Source organism: Neophocaena asiaeorientalis, unplaced genomic scaffold, assembly GCF_003031525.2.
Source record: "Neophocaena asiaeorientalis asiaeorientalis breed wild unplaced genomic scaffold, Neophocaena_asiaeorientalis_V1.1 scaffold204, whole genome shotgun sequence".
Classification (NCBI taxonomy): Eukaryota; Metazoa; Chordata; class Mammalia; order Artiodactyla; family Phocoenidae; genus Neophocaena; species Neophocaena asiaeorientalis.
This window is the reverse complement of record NW_020173922.1, coordinates 2,365,332-2,384,395: the sequence shown is the minus strand read 5'-3', so window position 1 is coordinate 2,384,395 and position 19,064 is coordinate 2,365,332. Positions and strand designations below refer to the sequence as shown.

Genomic DNA, 19,064 nt, shown 5'->3' with positions numbered 1-19,064 from the left:
TCCGAAAGTTGGAAATCCCAAAGGGATAGCTAACTTCATCCAGCGCTCGCCATACAATGTTCGGCCGCCGTGATGGAAGTAGTCTGTATCTGCGCTCTCCCAGGGGGAGTCATTCGCTAGCCGCGTGTGACTGCTGAGTACTTGGAACGGGGTGGGTGCAACTGAGGAACGAAATGTTGACTTTTATTTCATTTTAGTTAATTTAAATGAAAATAGCCACACATGGCTCATGGTAACTCTGTTGGATAGCACAGGTATCTGTGTTCACCCGTTTCCTGTGTGGCCAAAGCCAGTTGTGTTTAGGTATCTTTGTCTTACTGGTTTTCTGAATGCTGTTCTGTTTGCTCCAAACTTACTGATAAGTTGTATAAAAACAATCGTAGAGGTAATAAAACTCATAGCTGGCACATGCTGAGTAATTACTATATACCATGTGCTTTGCTAAGCCCTCTAACACACCTCATCTCATTTATAGTCACATAATGATACCCTGAGTTTACGGATGACGAAACTTGAGTCACCCAGCCAGCCAGTGGTCAAGCTGGGATTCACAGCAGGCAGCGAGACCCCAGAGCTCTTATGTACTCTGCTGCCTCTCCCGACAGACCTCAGGGCCGTTGCCTGCCTGGTGTTTTAAGATACAGTCGTGTCCTGCTTGTTGAACGCCAGGTATTGTCTTGAGGTCATTAGCAGCCTGCGTATAAACAATGCCCACACACTCCATGCTTTACAGAGTTTACCTCTGGCTCCCGGCTGGAAGGAAGGAAGCAGCTATACATGTGCACTGAGGTTGCACAGACCCAGTCTGGGTCTGCTCACCACCTCCCCTCAGATGGAGGGCAAGAGAGGTCCTTTCCTGCCTGAGGGCTGGGAGGTTTGGCTCGTGTTCTCCATCAAGGACCAAGCCCCAGGCTCAGGAAAGATGGGCTTTCCTGCAAGCAGACATGAACTATAAAAATGAGGAGAGGCTCTGCATAGTGTTGTCTTCTGGAGGGGATTCATCCCTTTGCAGCTCAGATGGGGGCTGGTCGCCTCAGTTGAGTGAGACGCTGCACTTAGTGAAGGCTGGATGGGAGTTTGAGCGAGACCCTCTGCTCATTCGTCACTGCCCCCGTGCCTTCCACTGGGGTCTCTCCGCACTGATAGGTTCTAGCCTTAATCTACATCTTGTCGGCACCATGAGACATTCAGAACCTGGCTCTGCATTGTAATGTGGCTTGCTTGGCTTCACAGCCTGACTCCTGCAGCTTTAGAATTTGGGAAAACTGACAGTTGTGGGGTTCACTTCCTATTTACTGAGGCTTTACCTCCTCAGGTCTCTAATTCCTGTCCCTCCGGATGCGAACAACCGCTAAATGCGTTGCTGGTTTTTCTGCCTCTTGGGAGCGGCCCACTGCCTGGACCCTTTGTCAGAATTCTCAGCACCCAGAATTAGGGTAAAATCAGGCAGCTAGGGAAAGTCAGCTCCCTCCTCTGCACCACTGTCCCTCCTTGGGGATTTCTCTCCTCCAGTCTTAGCTCTCTATGAGACTGTCAAATAGCCCGCACCCACCTACCCATCCACCCATCTGGATTTTCTTCTTGCTCTCAGGAGTATTCGTTGGCCTTGCTCTGTCATACCGTAAAAGATAAGCCGGATAGCTAAAGATGGGCTGCATATAGAAAGGACTCTTCCAGGGACAAGGCATCCATCTGTCCATAGGGAAAAGTCAAGTCAGTCTGTTCAAAGGCCGGCAACATAAGCCACATCCACAAACCCAAACGCGGGCTAAAGCGAAATCGAGAGTCGCTCTCACTGGGATCTTTTGGTGTCCCAGGCAGCCTTTCCCTAAGAGCATTAGCTGTTCCTAAATGTTAATCTCTTGCCATGAGTTCAGTGGAAAACATCTTCTCTGGCAACTGCAATAGCAAGTTTGATCGGGTTAGCAAAAGGGACCCGTGACGGTCTTTGGAGGCTGGTGCATGATCGCGAGGCCATCCCAGCTTGCTTTCAGAGTGCCAAGGCAGTCCAAGTTCGGTTGTGCATGGCGCCGCTTGCCATGGGCGTCTCGGCTCTCACTTTGTCATACTCTTTACCTGTGAGAGCAGCATCTTTGGGGCATTTTCACAGTGGCATAAGGAGCTATATCCTGGTTGGAGAGGGAGGTCTGTTAGGAGCATCACATGTTGAGAGCAGAGAGTTCAAACGAGGAGAAGGCCCACGGACTCACTGTTTCTTCCATCTTCTTTTCTCCAGCCTGCACGGACAAGGAGTTGAGGAACCTCGCTTCCCGGCTCAAAGACTGGTTTGGAGCCCTCCACGAGGATGCAAACAGGGTCGTCAAGCCCACCAGCTCCGACACAGCCCAAGGCAGTAAGACCGCTTTACTCTCGCTAATTTACCTCATTTTAAACACCACATTCCCTCCTCAGTTATTGGCTGTTGTTGACTGACCGCCCTAAGATGCTGTTGTTAAAAGAAACACTAAGTTAAATGTAGACACTGACTTGAAGTATGCCCCAGTTTCAGAAATATTGGAGGAGAGGGAAATGCCTTAGAATCAAGAAAATACTACAACTTAACGTTTTTTAAAGTCTGCTTGCAAAATTATCACGTGCTTAGTTAGTACAGTCCTTTTGGAAAATGCATTTAAGTAAAGATACCAAAATAACAAACTACTGTGTATAAAATAGATAAGCAACAATATACTATATAACATAGGGAATTATAGCCATTGTCTTGTAATAACCTGCAAAAATACTGAATCACTATGCTGTACCCCTGAAACTAACAAAATATTGTACATCAACCATACTTCAATTTAAAAATGTATAGAAACACAGCCTTTTAACAATTGTAAGCACGTCGTGGCGTGGCATATACTTCAAATGTTCCCTTGCCACGTAGAAAAAAATCTTTATGTCTGTGTGTGTATGTATATACACTCACACACACTTTACAGACTATCTTATGGCCTTCTTTTATCACCCAGCAATACACTATCTTTCTAGGCTGTTGAATTCTGCCTTGAAATCACTATATAGAATCTCTGTGTATAGATACAACATAATTTATGTAATTAGACCTTTATTTGGGAGCTTTGAAGTTGCTCCTAATCTTCAGCTATTATAAGCAACACGGTAGCAAACATCTTTGATAACTTAGCTCTATGGACGTTAATCAGAGTGCATTTTGTTTTCCATAGATAAACTCCCAGACAAGTGTTCCCTCCGCCATCACTGAACTGGCAGAGACCATACCCAGAGCCTCTCCAGAAGCTGGAGAGAAGACTCAGAGTAGGTCTGCCTGTTTGTACCTTGACAGAGCCTCTCACTGCCTTTAACGCAAAGGCCATTAGGGGAGAGCTCCTGCACACTGTGGCCGATTGGCACAGAACGGCTTAGTCAACAATACAATTGTCGAGCTGCGCGGAGCTTTGCCACAGCCTCTTCTGTGTAGAGATTTTTATATTGATTTGTCAAAATATAAAAACACACGTTATTTCAAGCAGAGAGTATCTCACCCCATCCCTGATGCCACGCTTGTGTGGACAGGATTTCTGAACGTAATGCTCCTGGGTTGAACTAAGTAGGTAAGAAGTGATACTGGTAATTGGTGGGACCCAGAGTTTAACCAGCATCTGGCCTTCAGGCCAAATTAGAATGATCTTCTTAATTTCGGGTTTATCCTTTGCTGTTCATAGCCATCTAGAGATACTAGTAGAGAATGTTGATCCTAGGGGACAATTCTTTCACCAGTTTGGAACTTTTTTACCTTAAGGGAAAGGTAGATTCTGGGAAGCAAATGCTGAGTGTCCAAAGAGTGGGTCCTGGGGTTGTAGTATCTGTGGGAAGGGGGATGTAAGAAAGGGTCTTTCTTTCCATCCCTGCCAAAGGTTTCCTTGGGAGTTTGTGGGCAGTTAATTCACAGGTAGTCTCTAGAAGCTTTTCCCAGGGGTCTTCCAGGAGCCACTGAGGCCCTCGGCTTTCTGAACGACCTTTCAATGAAGAGCAGATTGACGTGAAAGAGCTGCTCCTCGCAGCCTCCAGTCGTGGGAGGTCCCTTCTGCCTCCCAGGGAGCCTGCAAAAGGCCTGCCCTTGGCCACAGGCAAATCAAGTCCCTGAAGAGGTTTTTAGGTTGGATGTCCTGAAGCAACTGAAGCCAAGGGATATAAAGGAATGACACTTGGTTAGCCCACGAGGCACAGGAGGGAGAGACGTTTTTGTCAGTCCAGGAGTTCTGAAGGGGAAAACCACGGAACCCTAGAAATGCCATGAGCTCGGGGCCAACCAGAAGGGCTGCTCTGTTCCCCTGGATATCAGATGCAGGTGCCCCTTTTCTAGAGCCTTCCAAATTTGGCACTTCTTTTCAGTGGTCAGTCAGCAGTATTAAAATTTCTCTTTCCTGTGTATTAAAATGGTAATATCCTACAACATTGATGCATACTACATAAAATATTCTGTAGAAAAGTGTGGAGCCATTTAGTGTCAGAGTCAATTATCTTGCTTTATTCAGTCACCCCTGAGGACATCATCATCACAGAGATTGTTCAGTCATGACCTTCAGTCAAAGAAGAGGCCAGATGATGTTCCATAGTCTCTCTTCTTGAAAATCAGGATCTTTCCTAAGATGTGCTTTAAGATATCAAAAGGTATAAATTTAAAAATGGAAAGATTTTTGTATGTTGGAACAGGTAAGTTAAACTTTGCCGTAGCTAGGAAACTTCTCTCAACAAGTTCTTCTGTTGAGCACTTCCTGTGTGCCTGTACTGGCTTCTGGACAGCCAAGACCCTGTTGTAAAGATGCTACTTTAAAGGGTGGGCACGCTTTGCTCTGTCTTATATCCTGCTGACTAAGCAGAGGTTTCTGGTGAGGCACATAGAGCCTGATGAGCAGGCTCTAGGTTACAACCCTAGAGGGTCAATCGATCCCATCAGGAGCCTCGGTGACAGTCACTGTGGCAGCCCTTGCATTGCTCATCCCTAAACTTGGCGCCCAAGCCAACTGGATGTCCTCGGCGTAGGAGGCTCCTGTGTCATGCGAAGCAGAGGCAGCCCTGGGAGAGGAGGGACTGAGAATGTAGACTGAGGGTTGGGCCACCTGGGCTTGAATTCCAGCCCCACAATTGTATGACCTTGAGCAAGTAACTTAAATCTTGAGCTTCTTTTCTGTAATCCATAGGGAAGACAAAGCATCATCTCTTAGGGCTGTTAGAAGGATTCAGTGAGATAATTATAAAATGCTGAGAAGAGTGCCTTCAGTAACACAAAAGAAAAGAAAACCAGTCCTAGAAATCCAGATTATGGAATAATTTAACATTGCCTGGTGCTTTGATTCCGAAAGAAAGATGAGTTTTACATGTGGGGTATGCCTTCTCTGGGGTTTGTCTACAGTACACTCAGTATCCCGAGTGTTAAGCCAAGTGTTATTATTCGAGCGCCTACAGTTTCCACTGTAGAAACAAATAATTCTCGAAGAAAACCAACCCTCCTCCCCGCACCTCGGGAAATAAAAAGAAATAATTTTCTGAGTCATACATGATTCCATGTCATGTATCTCTTGAGGGGATTGCAGAAAAGAAAAATGGGGAACAGAGGCAGGTACCCTGGCTTGTTTTCCCATTAATGTTCAGACTGCTTGGATTGAACAGTCCTTTGGGATATAATCACTGCTTCTGGATTGTACCACATAGTTTCATCTCACTGCCATCCTTTTACGATAGTTCTTTTGTTTTGATTTTTCAAGTAGTTTTTTTTCCTCAATATAAAAGCATAGTTTGCAGTATTATCCGTTAGTCCTCCTACTCACCATGTTTGTACTCTTCCTTTTTCAGGCATCCCCTGTTTTAAGCAAGTCTGGTAAATGAAAATCCCTATTTACATCACAGATAAATTAGGATTGGGGATTTATTCCCTTTAGAATATATTCTCCTCAAATGCTGACTTCTGTTTTAGCACATTTTAGACTGTTTCATTTAAAAACCAACCAACCACCACCACATGTTCTGGTAGAAGGCTACTGAGACTGTACCCGTGGAGGGGTAAAGCACCAGGGGAGGAGGTGGAGAGGGTGGGCCCTGGGGCTCCTCTGGGGGCAGAAAGCTGGGGAGCAAGCAGGGCATGAGAGAGCGGGCTTGGTGGCAGCTGAGACATGTCCTTCCCTCTACAGGGTTTGACACCAGCATCCTTCCCATCTGCAAGGACTCCCTGGGCTGGATGTTCAACAAGTTGGACATGAACTATGACCTCCTGCTTGACCACTCAGAGATCAACGCCATCTACCTGGATAAGTATGAGCCCTGTATCAAGCCTCTCTTCAATTCCTGTGACTCCTTCAAGGATGGCAAGCTCTCTAACAATGAGTGGTGCTACTGCTTCCAGAAGCCTGGAGGTAAGGCAGGAGGGAGGTAGGGCCCAGAGGGCAGGGCCACCATGCTGTGCAGGGAAGGGCCCCCTATCATGTCCTGGGGAGATAGACAAGGATCAGCAAGCAGAAAGACACAGCTAGGGAATAAAGCAAATGCCCTTTTCTCCTCATTGACCTCCACTTTCAGCATGGTAGGGAAAACCCAGGAGCATAATTAAGGAATGTGATATTCCACTCCTCCTTTTAGGAAACTCTTTGAACTGTTGTGCCTCAGCTTTTCCATCTGTAAGACGGGCGTGGAAACCTTTGCTACATAATTCCCAAAGTCAGTGTAAGATCCTTCATGTCTTTGTTTTTTTGTACATTTTCTTCAGATTAGGTCCTTAGGTGTTTCTGTTTGGTTTCAGTAGGAACTCTCTCTATACTAAGACATTAGAACTGGTCTCATCATAGGTATTGCAAATAGTTTTTTTCCCCAAATTGGACTATGTGCGTTTTCGCTAGGGTGAAATTTAAAATTTTAAGATAGTTAGATTTCTCCATCTTTTATTTTGGGGCTTCTTAGAAGCCATAAGGGTTACTTTAAGCTTAGAAAGGCATTTCCCACTGTGAGATAGTAAAGCAATTCTCTTCTTTTCTTTAGTACCTTTGTGGGGTTTTGTTTGTTTACAGAAATCTTTTATCACTTTAGTTTTTTGTGTGTATGCAGTCAAGTAGGGTCCCAGTCCTGATCCCTTGAGATGGTTGTCCACTTGCCCATTTGTCATTAATTGACTAACCCATCTTTCTCCCACTAGTTTGAAATGCTTCCTCTATCATATATAAAACTCCTATATGCTCTTTGTGTATCTGTCTATTCCTGGGTGCTCTGTCCTACTAATTGACATGTTTTATTATTTAGTGGACCACTCTCTCCTACCATTAACCTTTTTTCAGAATATCGTTATATGTCCTATATGTTTGAACTCTTTGAATTTTATAATCAGTTCATTCAATTAAAAAAAAACTTACTTACTGGTATTTTTTTTAGAATTAGGCAAAATTAGATTAATCTAGAGAGTTGACAGCTATATAATATTGAACCCTTTTATCCTAGAACAGGGTTTGTTTTCGCAGCTGTTATACTTCCCTTATGCTTATTGTTGTTGCCAGTATAGACAATCCATTATTTCCCATTATATTTCCTCACTGGTGATTGCTTCACTATTAAATTTGTCCCCGGCCACCATACTAAATCCTCACTTTATTTATGATGGTTATTCTGGTTGGTTTCCTTGAATTTTTCAGGTGTGCACTCATATTATCTGCAAATAGTGATAGTGTTTTCTCTTTTCAATTTTTGTACCTCATTTCTTTCTAATCACATCAGCTAGTTCTTCCAAATCGATGTTACATAATAGCCATGCTTTTTACTTCAATAGGAATGCTTGTGGTGGTTCAGCATTAAGCTTAATGATAGCTTTGGGCTCGAGTTCATACTAATTCATGTGGCTTTAGCTCCAGGTTGAGGCTGAATGAAGCAAAGCCTCATTGCTAATACACTAATACTTCACCCGGAGGGGTAATGCCAGGGCCCTGAGAGGGAAGTAACTGCCTTAACCACGAGACACAGCTGAGCCCCTGGCCACATGCGATGTCTCCAGATAGGCTGCCCTTTCAGCAACTGTGGGAGGGAGCAAGGACCCACCTATGGAAAAGAACAGCATCTAGGAGGAGTTGAGCAAAATAATTTGGTGTCATTCTTTGTTTCTTATTTTGTGTACTTCTCCCATTTTCTTAAGTTAGTTCCTTTATTTTTTTGATAAAGTTCCTACCACCTCCCTTCCTGACCCAGAACCAACTTTGGGAGTTCTATTTACCCTCACCTTTCTTTATTATTTCCTATATTTTTAATGTACGTACTTGAGGGTAAAGTTTTCCTCCAAAGTAAAGTACTCCTTTAGCTATAGGCCATGGGTATTCATAGTTTGTATTTTTATTATGGTTAATTTGTAGATATTCTACAGTTAAGGATCTGGGTACCTCTTTGGCCCAATAAAGCTTTGAAAGAGCACTTTTAAACTCTCTTCGTGCTGACTGAGATCATTCTTTATTGCCAAGTTTTAGAAGTTTTTTCAGAAGTTCTCATGGGAATTAGCCTTTGAATGTTTGAAAATATATAAATTTCCTTTATACAGAAGCAAAGATGCTAAGTATAAACTTCCTGGAATCATAGTTTGCTCTCTTGATACTTTAATGTTATTCTCCTAGCCCTGGATGTAGTTACTGAAAGAGTAAACCCATACGAACTTTTCTCCCTTTTGGTGGTGATGTACCCATTTTGCCTGGAAGTCAAAAGGATTCTTTACCTTTCACAGCTATGAACTTCCTTGGACATGTTTTAGTTTTGCTCAGGCTACATCAATCACTTTTTCCTGAGACATGTTTATGCTCTTTCGAGCTCTAGAATTAAAACTTTTTTGTCCCACGTGTTTAGTCTCTTCTCATCAGTCACATGGACGTTTCACATCAGTTTTGTTGCTTCAGATATAGCCTTCCTTTCTTTAACGGCTTAATTTTCCTCTTTATGTCATTTATATCCTTGAGCTTTTGTATCTGTGCATTAAAATACTTGTAGACGGTCTTTTTTCATTAGAATCTTTGGTAAATATTTTCTTCTCGGCAGCATACATTTTCTGTCACAAGTTTTTCATCTGAAGTTTGTTCTTGTTCGCTCCTTTTTCTTGCAGCATTTTTAGTAGGTCTCAGTCTTGATTCATTTCTACTTATAAGTAGAGTTTTTAAAGACCGTTTGAGAAAGGGGCCTGACAATTAGAGATGTTCTTCCTGGGGAACTGGCAGTGTTTATGATAGTGCTGCTCCTTCAGGAGCCGTCTTCTAAATGCCTGAAGATTTTTTTCTCTGTATTTCTTCATAGGGAGATGAGCATTTCCATTTGTACCTACCTCATATGGTGACTGTAAAGATTAAATTAATTAGGAGAAAGTTCCAAAACATTAGCTGGTGCATTCTGAGAATTCAGTGAATGTTCATTATTTGCTATAGATGCTACTTTTTTTTTTTTGCGGCACACGGGCCTCTCACTGTTGTGGCCTCTCCCATTGCGGAGCACAGGCTCCGGACGCGCAGGCTCAGCGGCCCTGGCTCACGGGCCTAGCTGCTCCGTGGCATGTGGGATCCTCCCGGACCAGGGCACGAACCCGTGTCCCCTGCATCGGCAGGCGAACTCTCAACCACTGCGCCACCAGGGAAGCCCTAGATGCTACTTTTAATCATCAAAGAAAGATGGAGTTTGGGTCTCTTTTTTGTTGGTTTCAGGTGGTATCTTTCTCCTGTACTCCGAAATCATCTTAAACCCAGAAGTCAAAAACATGTACTTGATAGTTTCTCTCAAGGAATGAGAAGCAAGACCAGGTGGCATTGTGAAATCCGAAGGGTAACAGATGTAAACAGGCACTCAGGTACCTTCTGCAGACTCCACACTTGTACTTACAGAGGTAGGGTAAGTGCTCTGAGAATCCAAATGTCATGGTCTTTGCTGGAGAACCATGAGCAAATAGCAGAGCCACAGCATCTGCAAAGGCCGGTCATAGTAAAATTAAGATTAGTTAAGATTAGTGAGGTCGCCTTTCTTTTTACATGGAGTGGAAGTCAAAAGGGTACCACACACTTTCATATGCCCTACTTTAGCCCTGTGGCTCCCACTGTATCAGCCCTTCACTTGAGAATGGACAGTTTTGAGCTCGTTTGTAATAACACACGTTTTATCACTGAAGACGTGGAGGCTGAGAGGGATAAAGAGACAGGCCCAAAGTACTTACCTAGGAGGTGGCAAAGCCCAGAGTTAAGGTGTCACCCTTCTGTCCCTCTAGATCTCTTCTGTATCTTCATAGTTGTCCCTTGAGGCCTGTGTTTTACTTTCCTGGGGTAGCGAGCCATGAGGTCGGAAGTAGCCATTCTGATCGTCTTTCTATCCTGCAGTAAGACCTGAGGTAGATTAAGTATTTGTCCCAGTCTGTGGATTCAACACACGTCCCCACTAATAACATTTTATCCTGGTTCTCAGCTCATAGAAGTCTTGGCTGATAAGAGACTTTTTTTCTTTATATAAGGAAGTAAATAATGAAATCACTGACTAGACACTTGGTATTTGCTTGACTGGTTGGTGGGAAGAAAGATTCCTATGCAGTGCAAGTAGCCCCCGAATACTATTTTAAGTACCTAGTGGTATAAAATGTTGTTTCTGTAAAATTAGTGCCACTAAAATGGCCTGAGTTTGTTTTGCTGCATAGCTGCACAGCAGATGAAGTAATTCCACTCCCAGGTGTGTCAAGAGTGAAACCAGTCATTAGCAATCATATCCCTTACCATCTGGAAACTGACTTTCATAAATTATTTTTAGGTCTCCCTTGCCAGAATGAGATGAACAGGATTCAGAAGCTGAACAAGGGGAAAAGCCTGTTGGGTAAGTACCATTTCTTGCCACTCATTTAAACAACTAATTAAACCACCCGTGTCTCTTGCAATATTGAGCACAGCCATGGTTATTCAATTAGGGACCAGTGTTTTGTGAAAGAACTGCCTCCTATTACCCGAGACAGGGCTCTTCCAGGAAGCTGGTACTATGCGGTAGTCCGCAGGACATACTCTGAGGCTCAGTTAGCTGGCTGAGAAACGCTGCATGCTCCATCAGCGGGAGGAGACGTCAGAGGTCAGCCCACGACCAGTGGGCAGGTCACCGGGCTGAAATCGAGCTAACCCCTCCCTGATCTTGGCTTTTCCTTCTTTCAGGTATGGCCATTAAACGGAGCTCTCAAGGGTTCCTTCCAAGTTAAAATGATATAAGCTCTATAAATTCTAGAATGTCCTACATTCTGCAGATCAAGTTGTCCATTCAAGGAGGACGATGAGCCGAGTCCCTTCTAAGTTTATCAGACAGGGTCCAAGGACTCGAGTGCACGTAAACACATTTCTGTTTCATGTGCATGATCACTGGACCCTGTCTCTAGGTTTCTCCTCTTATCTTTTGTCCAAATGTTGAGGTGGAAGCAAGTGGGTTGTGCGAGTGTGTTTTTTCCCTGACATGCAAATCTGTGGCCAAGGTAACAAATGCTGGCTGTTGAAGGTTCCCTTTAGCTCCATACCCTCCTTTCTGCAGCACGCAGAACAGGCCGTTGCTGAGACATCAGAGACACATCATTTGTTTGCCCAAAAAAGAGCCTGCACTGCTTCCCTTGCTTTTTAAAAAGAGAGCTGACAGCTACAACACGAATTATTCTTGTTAAACATTCAGAAGCAGGTTCACCCCCTAAACAGCCTGCCATTTATCTATTTTCTTGAAGGAAACGGGCAAGTTTTTTGCAGATTGGTCTGTGAACTCTAGCCATTTCTCTTCATCTGATGTTTGTGCCACTCAAAGTGCATCTTATCTCCTTCCTTCTACTTTTGAAAATTACTTATTTCGCTGGCTTGCCTTAGACTTCCCACTTCTGATAACACCCTTTTCAGCTCACCAAGAACTCCAAAGTCGTTGTGATCTGGACCTGAGTGTAGGTTCTTCTCCAGTGTTGAAGACATAAAAGTATCTTTCTGGATCCCTCTTCCATTGGGCTTTCCTCCAGTGCAAGGACTTGTGTGCTCAATGATCTGATTCGTCCATGTGCGAGGTTATTTTGGGTTTGAGTGATGTGCTTAAGAGAACTAATAGACAGTGCTATTTTTGGATGCATGGATATCTTCTTACTGCTTCATTGATAATGAGATATTATTTTTAAAGTATGTGGCCTCAGATAAAATGTCTCATCTTTTATTTTCCCCAGTTCATAGGAATGAAAGGCCTATCTTTTTCCTACTGTGAATCCCACCTAGTTTTAAAGCTCACTTTACCACATCTCCCCACATAGGGATATTATTCCAGCTGACTCATAAAAATACCATTTATCTGCTTACAAATTATTTTTTGCAGGGGGAAATCTCCTAATATAACACATGTGTATTCAGGGGCATTCAGATTCCTAGCAGAGACAAGCAATAACAAATTACAGTCAGTTATAATTACTGCCTACTTAGAAAAAAACGGTAATTCTATTACCTTATAGATATAGAGCAGCACCTGCTTCCTACCAACCTGGGGCCTCAAGCCAGGATATATATTTTTTTTTGGGGGGGGCATCTATTAACTGCTCTTGTTTTCCAACTGCAGCTCAAGGAGGAGGATCAGCATTTCCTCACCTTTCTACTTGCTCTCAAAAGAAAGCATCTGCTTTTTTTTTTTTCTTTTGTCCTTCCTTCTGTTCCCTGAAGACCAGGGGTGCTGTGCACTGGCGGAGCAACTAAGAGTATGGGCACTACTTCTAATTGCAGCACCAGCAGACTTACCTGTCACTTAGGAGGGATTTTTCTGGGGGCAACTTCCTAGCTGTGATCTTTGAGAACGTGGTCATCTTGGAATAGCTTGGTGAGCAGTTGCTAGAATCAGCTGGATCTGAGGTTACTGTCTGCCATGCCACTCTTCTTTCCAGATCTTTTCTATGAAATAAAATAAAAGGTCAATTTAAAAACACAGTCACTCTCAAAAAATCACAAATAAAATTAGGCAGTAGAAGCCAGCGGTAAGCAGAAACCTCCATCTTCACATGGCTGATTAATGTTACTACTCATGTTACACTGAGAATTGTCCCATAGTAGATGAGCACACAATCATCAAACACACACACATGCCCCCTAAGAAAAATGAAAACTAAAAGCTGTCATAAATATTACCTACAGTTGAGTGTTTGTTAGAAGAGAAAATATTATCTTCAGAGTGCTGAGAGGAAATCACTTTGAACCTAGGATGTTAAATTTATCTCAGTGATCATCCAAGTGTGATGACAGACATATTCTCAAATCACAGATTCAGTAAGCTTACTAACTGTAGACTTACTAAAGGTTTTAATACGCAGAAGACAAACAATACCAGAAGGAATTATTGAGATACAATGCGGAAAAGAAATAAGGCATGCTGCAAGCTGCTAAATCTAAACAAATATGAACTACAAAAATGTTTTGATATCAAGGTAGAATTAAAATTTCAGACTGTTGGGGGTCAGTGAGAAAAATGTGATAAAAATGTGTCTGGTTTATTCAGGAATAAAAGAAAATATATAGTTTTTAAACCTATGAAAGACAACCACAGAATGAGGAAAACTTGATCATTTCAACAGAAAGCAGGAAAGGGGGAAGACAGCAAACACAAAATACAGTGGTAGATATAAAAACACACATATCTGTAATCACCATAAATGTGACTGGGCAAAACTCATTTATTATGAGACAGAGCCTGAGAAAATCTGACAAGAGCAAATACTTTGTTTTCAGTTCTTAAGAGAAAGAGGTATTATTATCTTGCTGAAATGTTACATGTCATCAATTGGTATACCCATAACTTTAAAACAAAATGTAACATTATAACAATTGTAACTATAGATGTAACCAACATAAGAGCACTCAATATATAAGGCAAATACTAACAGACATAAAAGGAGAAATTGACAGTGACACAATAATAGTGGGGGACTTCACCCCACTTTCATCAATGGACAGATCATCTAGATAGAAAATCAATAAGGAAACACAGGCCTTAAATGATATTTATACAGCATTCCATCCAAAAGCAGCAGAATACACAGTCTTTTCAAGTGCACATGGAACATTCTCCAGGATTGATCACATCTTAGGTCACAAAGCAAGCCTCAGTAGAGTTAAGAAAATTGCAGTCAATATCAAGCATCTTTTCTGACCACAGTGCTGTGAGATTAGAAATCAACTATAAGATAAACACTGGAAAAAAGCACAAACATGTGGAGTCTAAACAACCAATGGATCACTGAAGAAATCAAAAAATACCTAGAGACAAATGACAATGAAAACAGGATGATGCAAAAGCAGTTCTAAGAGGGAAGTTTATAGCAATACAATCTTGCCGCAGGAAGCAAGAAAAGTCCCAAATAAACAACCTGACCTTACGCCTGAAGCAACTAGAGAAAGAAGAACAAACAAAACCCAAAGTTAGTAGTAAGGAAAGAAATGATAAAGATCAGAGCATAAATAAATGAAATAGAAACAAAGAAAACAATAGCAAAGATCAATAAAACTAAAAGCTGGTTCTTTGAGAAGATAAACAAAATGGATAAACCCTTTGACTCATCAAGAAAAAAGTGGAGAGGATGCAAATCAATAAAATTAGAAATGGAAAAGTTACAACTGACACCACAGAAATGCAAAGGATCCTAAGAGACTACTACAAGCAATTATATGCCACTAAAATGGACAAAATCTTAAAAAGAATGGAAGCTTCTAAGACTGAACCAGGAAGAAATAGAAAATATGAACAGACCAATCACAAGCACTGAAATTGAAAGTGTGATTAAAAAATTCCCAACAAACGAGTCCAGGACCAGATGGCTTCACAGGTGAATTCTATCAAACATTTAAAGAAGAGCTAACACCCATCCTTCTCAAACTCTTCCAAAAACTTGCAGAGGAAGGAACACTCCCAAACACATTCTATGAGGCTACTGTCACCCAGATACCAAAACCAGACAAAGATACCACAAAAAGGAAAATTACAGGCCAATATCACTGATGAATATAGATGCAAAAATCCTCAACAAAATACTAGCAAACTGAATCCAGCAATACATTAAAAGGATCATATGCCATGGTAAAGTGGAGTTTATCCCAGGGACACAAGGATTTTTCAATATCCACAAATCATTCAGTGTGATACACCATGCTAACAAAGTGAAGAATAAAAACCATATGATCATGTCAATCCCAAACTCCCAGTCTATCCCTCCCCCACTCCCCCTGGTAACCATAAGTTCATTCTCTAATTCTGTGAGTCTGTTTGCTTTCTAAATAAGTTCATTTGTATAGGTTTTTTTTGGATTCTGCAATATAAAGCAATATCATATGATACTTGTCTTTCTCTGTCTGACTTCACTTAGTATGATAATCTCCAGGTCCATCCATGTTGCTTTTCAATGGCTGAGTAACATTCCATTGTTTCCATATATCACTTACATGCAGAACCAAAAAAAATGATACAAACGAACTTATTTACAAAACAGAAGCAGACTCACAGACACAGAAAAACTTATGATTACCAAAGGGGAAAGGTGGAGGTGGGGAGGGATAAACTGGGAGTTTGGGATGGACATGTATACACTACTACATTTAAAATAGATAACCAACAAGGGTCTGCTGTGTAGCACAGGGAACACTGCTCAATATTCTGTAATAACATAAATGGGAAGAGAATTTGAAAAATAGATACGTGTATATGAATAACTGAATCACTCTGCTGTACACCTGAAACTTACACAACATTGTAAATCAACCATAGTCCAATATAAAATAAAAATTTTTTAAAAAGAACACACACACACACAAAGTAACAGAACTGCAAGGAGGAGTTGTCATATCTATAGCCTAATCAGAGACTCTAATAATATACCTCTTCTTGCAAACTTACAGTTCAAGTATACAAAAGAAGAAATGAACAACATAATTCATTAGCATTTTTATAGATGTATTCCTATTTTATATATGTATTCCTATTCATTAGCATTTTTATATATGTATGTGTACATAGGCATAGAATAGACAGTCTGTTCAAACACACATGACATTTGTCATGGACTACACAAAAGAAAACTAAAACTAAACACCTCAAAAAAGTATCATAGATGATATTCTCTACAACACAATACAAACAGAAGTAAAAAATGAGGTTACACAACCTTATATGTCTGGGTTTTATTTTTTAAATAATTAGTCAAAGATGAAATAAAGTGAAACTACAAAACATTTAGACCTGAATGAAAATGAAAGCACTATGTGCCAAAAACAGAGAAGCAACTAAAATGAAACTTAGAGGAACATTCGTAGCTTCAAATGCATTTCTGGAAAAATAAAAAAAAAACAACTAAAATTTCAAATCCAAAAGCTATAAGGACAACACAGTTAAGACTAAAGCAAAAAGAAATCAAATAGACAAAACTTTGACAATGTGAAAGCCTCAAACAGTCTCATGAATTTAAAAATGGGCTGTAACCTCAGATATAGATGAATAGTATAAATCTGTAGTTCTCAAACTTCACAGTTTGAGAACTACAGAAACCCCTGGAGAGTTTATTAAAGCATAGTTTGCTGGGCCCCACTCTCAAAGTCTTTAATTCAGTAGGTTTGAGGTGGGCTCAAGAATTGGCTTTTCTAAGCAGTTTGCTTCCCACTGATGATGCAGCTGCTGGTCCTGGGCCCACACTTTGGAAACCATTGCTACAAACCAACTTACAGCAATTACAAAAACCTAGTTGAAAAGGATACTCTGAGTATGGGTCATGAAGAAAAAGAAGACCCAACAGGATTAAAAAAAAAAAAAAAATTAATTTTAAATCAAAATACTACTGTCACCTCCTAAAATAGGCACCAGGCCCAAAATATTTTTATGGGTGAATCCATGGAAGAGATCATTCTCATTTTATACAAAACATCTGGAGTACAGAAAAAGAAAAATACCTGAATCACTTTACAAATTAGTTGCTTTGATACAGAAATTGAAGAAACAAAACTATATGCCTCTATCACGTAGTAACATAGATGCAAAAGGATCAGAAAATTGAATCCAATATATCATGACCAAGTAGTACTTATTCCAGGAAAGCAAAGATATATTTTTAAAAATTGTGCCACTCATTAAAAGCGTATAAAGGATAAAAAAATCCTGTGATTCTCTCAAGTATTAATGTTATTGAATCAGGAAGGAATAGAAAATCTGAACAGACCGGTTACTAGTGAGGAGATTGAATCAATAAGCAAAAATCTCCCAAGAAAGCAAAGACCAAGAGCAGATAGCTTCACTGGTGAATTTGACCAAATATTTAAAGAAGAATTAACACCAATCCTTCTCCAACTCTTCCCCAAAACTTCAGAGGAGGGAACACTCCCAAAGTCATTTTATGAAGCCAGCATTACCTTGATACTAAAGCCAGAAAAAAACACTACAAGAAAAGAAAACTACAAGCCAATATCCCAGATGAATATAGATGCAAAAATTCTCTAGCAGCACATTAAAGGAAGATGTAAAATTTTCTTTGTTTGCAGATGATACAATTTAACCAAGGAGGTGAAAGATCTCTATGCTGAAAACTGTTAAGACATTGATGAAAGGAATCCTATATTCATGGATTAGAAGAATTAATATTGTTAAAATGTCTATATTACCCAAAGTCATGTATAGATTCAAAGCAATTTCTATAAAGATCCCAGTAGCATTTTTACAGAAATAGAAACACAATCCTAAAATTTATATGAAAGCACAAAACCCCCAAATAGCCAAAGCAACTCTAAGAAAGAAGAAAGAAGAACACTTCCTGATTTCCAGCTGCATTATAAAGCTATAGTCAACAAACAAGGTTGTACTGGCATAAAAATAGACACATAGAGTAACAGAACATAATTGAGAGCCCAGAAATAAACCCATACATATACAATCAACTAATATAGTCAAAAGACAGTCTCTTCAATAAATGGTGCTGGGAAAATTGGATATACACATGTAAAAGAATGAAACTAGACCCCTTACACCACTCACAAAAATTAACTTGAAATTGATCAAAGACCTAAATGTAAGACTGGAAACAATAAAACTGCTAGAAAAACACATAGGAAAAAAGCTCTTGACATGGGCCTTAGCAGTGAGTTTTTGCATATGACACCTAAAACACAAGCAACAAGATCAAAACTATGTGGGACTACACCAAACTTAAAAGCTTCTGTGCAGCAAAACAATCAAAAAAACGAAAAGACAACCTATGGAATGAGAAGAAATATTTGCAAACCATATATCAGATAGGGGTTCATATCAATATATGTCAAGAACTCATACAACTCAATAGCAAAAACAAAACAAACCAAAAACTCCACAAATGATTCAATTTGACAAATGGACAAAGGAACTGAATAGACATTTTTTCCAAAGAAGATAATCAGATGGTCAACAGGTACATGAAAAGGTGCTCAGCCTCACTAATCATCAGGGAAGTGCAAATCAAAACCACAATAAGAAACGTAGTAAGGTAGATAGCTGGGGGGAAGCAGCCGCATGGCACAGGGATTAGCTCGGTGCTTTGTGACAGCCTGGAGGGGTGGGATGGGGAGAGTGGGAGGGAGGGAGACGCAAGAGGGAAGACACATGGGAACATATGTATATGTATAGCTGATTCACTTTGTTATAAAGCAGAAACTAACACACCATTGTAAAGCACTTATACCCCAATAAAGATGTTTAAAAAAAAAAAAAAAAAAAAGATATCAGGTCCTGCCTGTTAGAACGGCTATCATGAAAAAGACAAGGGATAACAAATGTTGGCAAGGATGTGGAAAAAGGAGAACCCTTGTGCACTGTTGCTGGGATTATAAATTGGTGCAGCCCTATGGAAAACAGTATGGAGGTTCCTCAAAAAATTAAAGCTAGAACTACCATATGATCCAGAAATTCTGCTTCTGGGAATATATCTGAAGGAAATGAATATACTATGTCAAGGAGATATCTGCACACCCATATTCATGGCAGCATCATTTACATTAGCCAAGATGTGGAAACAACCTAAGTGTTCATCAACGGATGAATGGCTAAAGAAGTTCATATATGTTTATATATATATATATATA

General features: G+C 40.7%; 1 protein-coding gene across 2 annotated transcripts in view; it reads left to right on the top strand.

The window, feature by feature from the left end:
* The window catches only part of SPOCK1 (SPARC (osteonectin), cwcv and kazal like domains proteoglycan 1), a 537,444-nt gene that overhangs the window by 513,429 nt on the left and 4,951 nt on the right, over positions 1 to 19,064 (top strand). For both annotated transcript variants that reach the window (XM_024752469.1, XM_024752470.1), the window contains 3 exons: positions 2,237 to 2,353; positions 6,150 to 6,371; positions 10,750 to 10,812. In XM_024752469.1, coding sequence (XP_024608237.1) covers positions 2,237 to 2,353; positions 6,150 to 6,371; positions 10,750 to 10,812 — 402 coding nt within the window. The remainder of the gene's footprint in view (positions 1 to 2,236; positions 2,354 to 6,149; positions 6,372 to 10,749; positions 10,813 to 19,064) is intronic.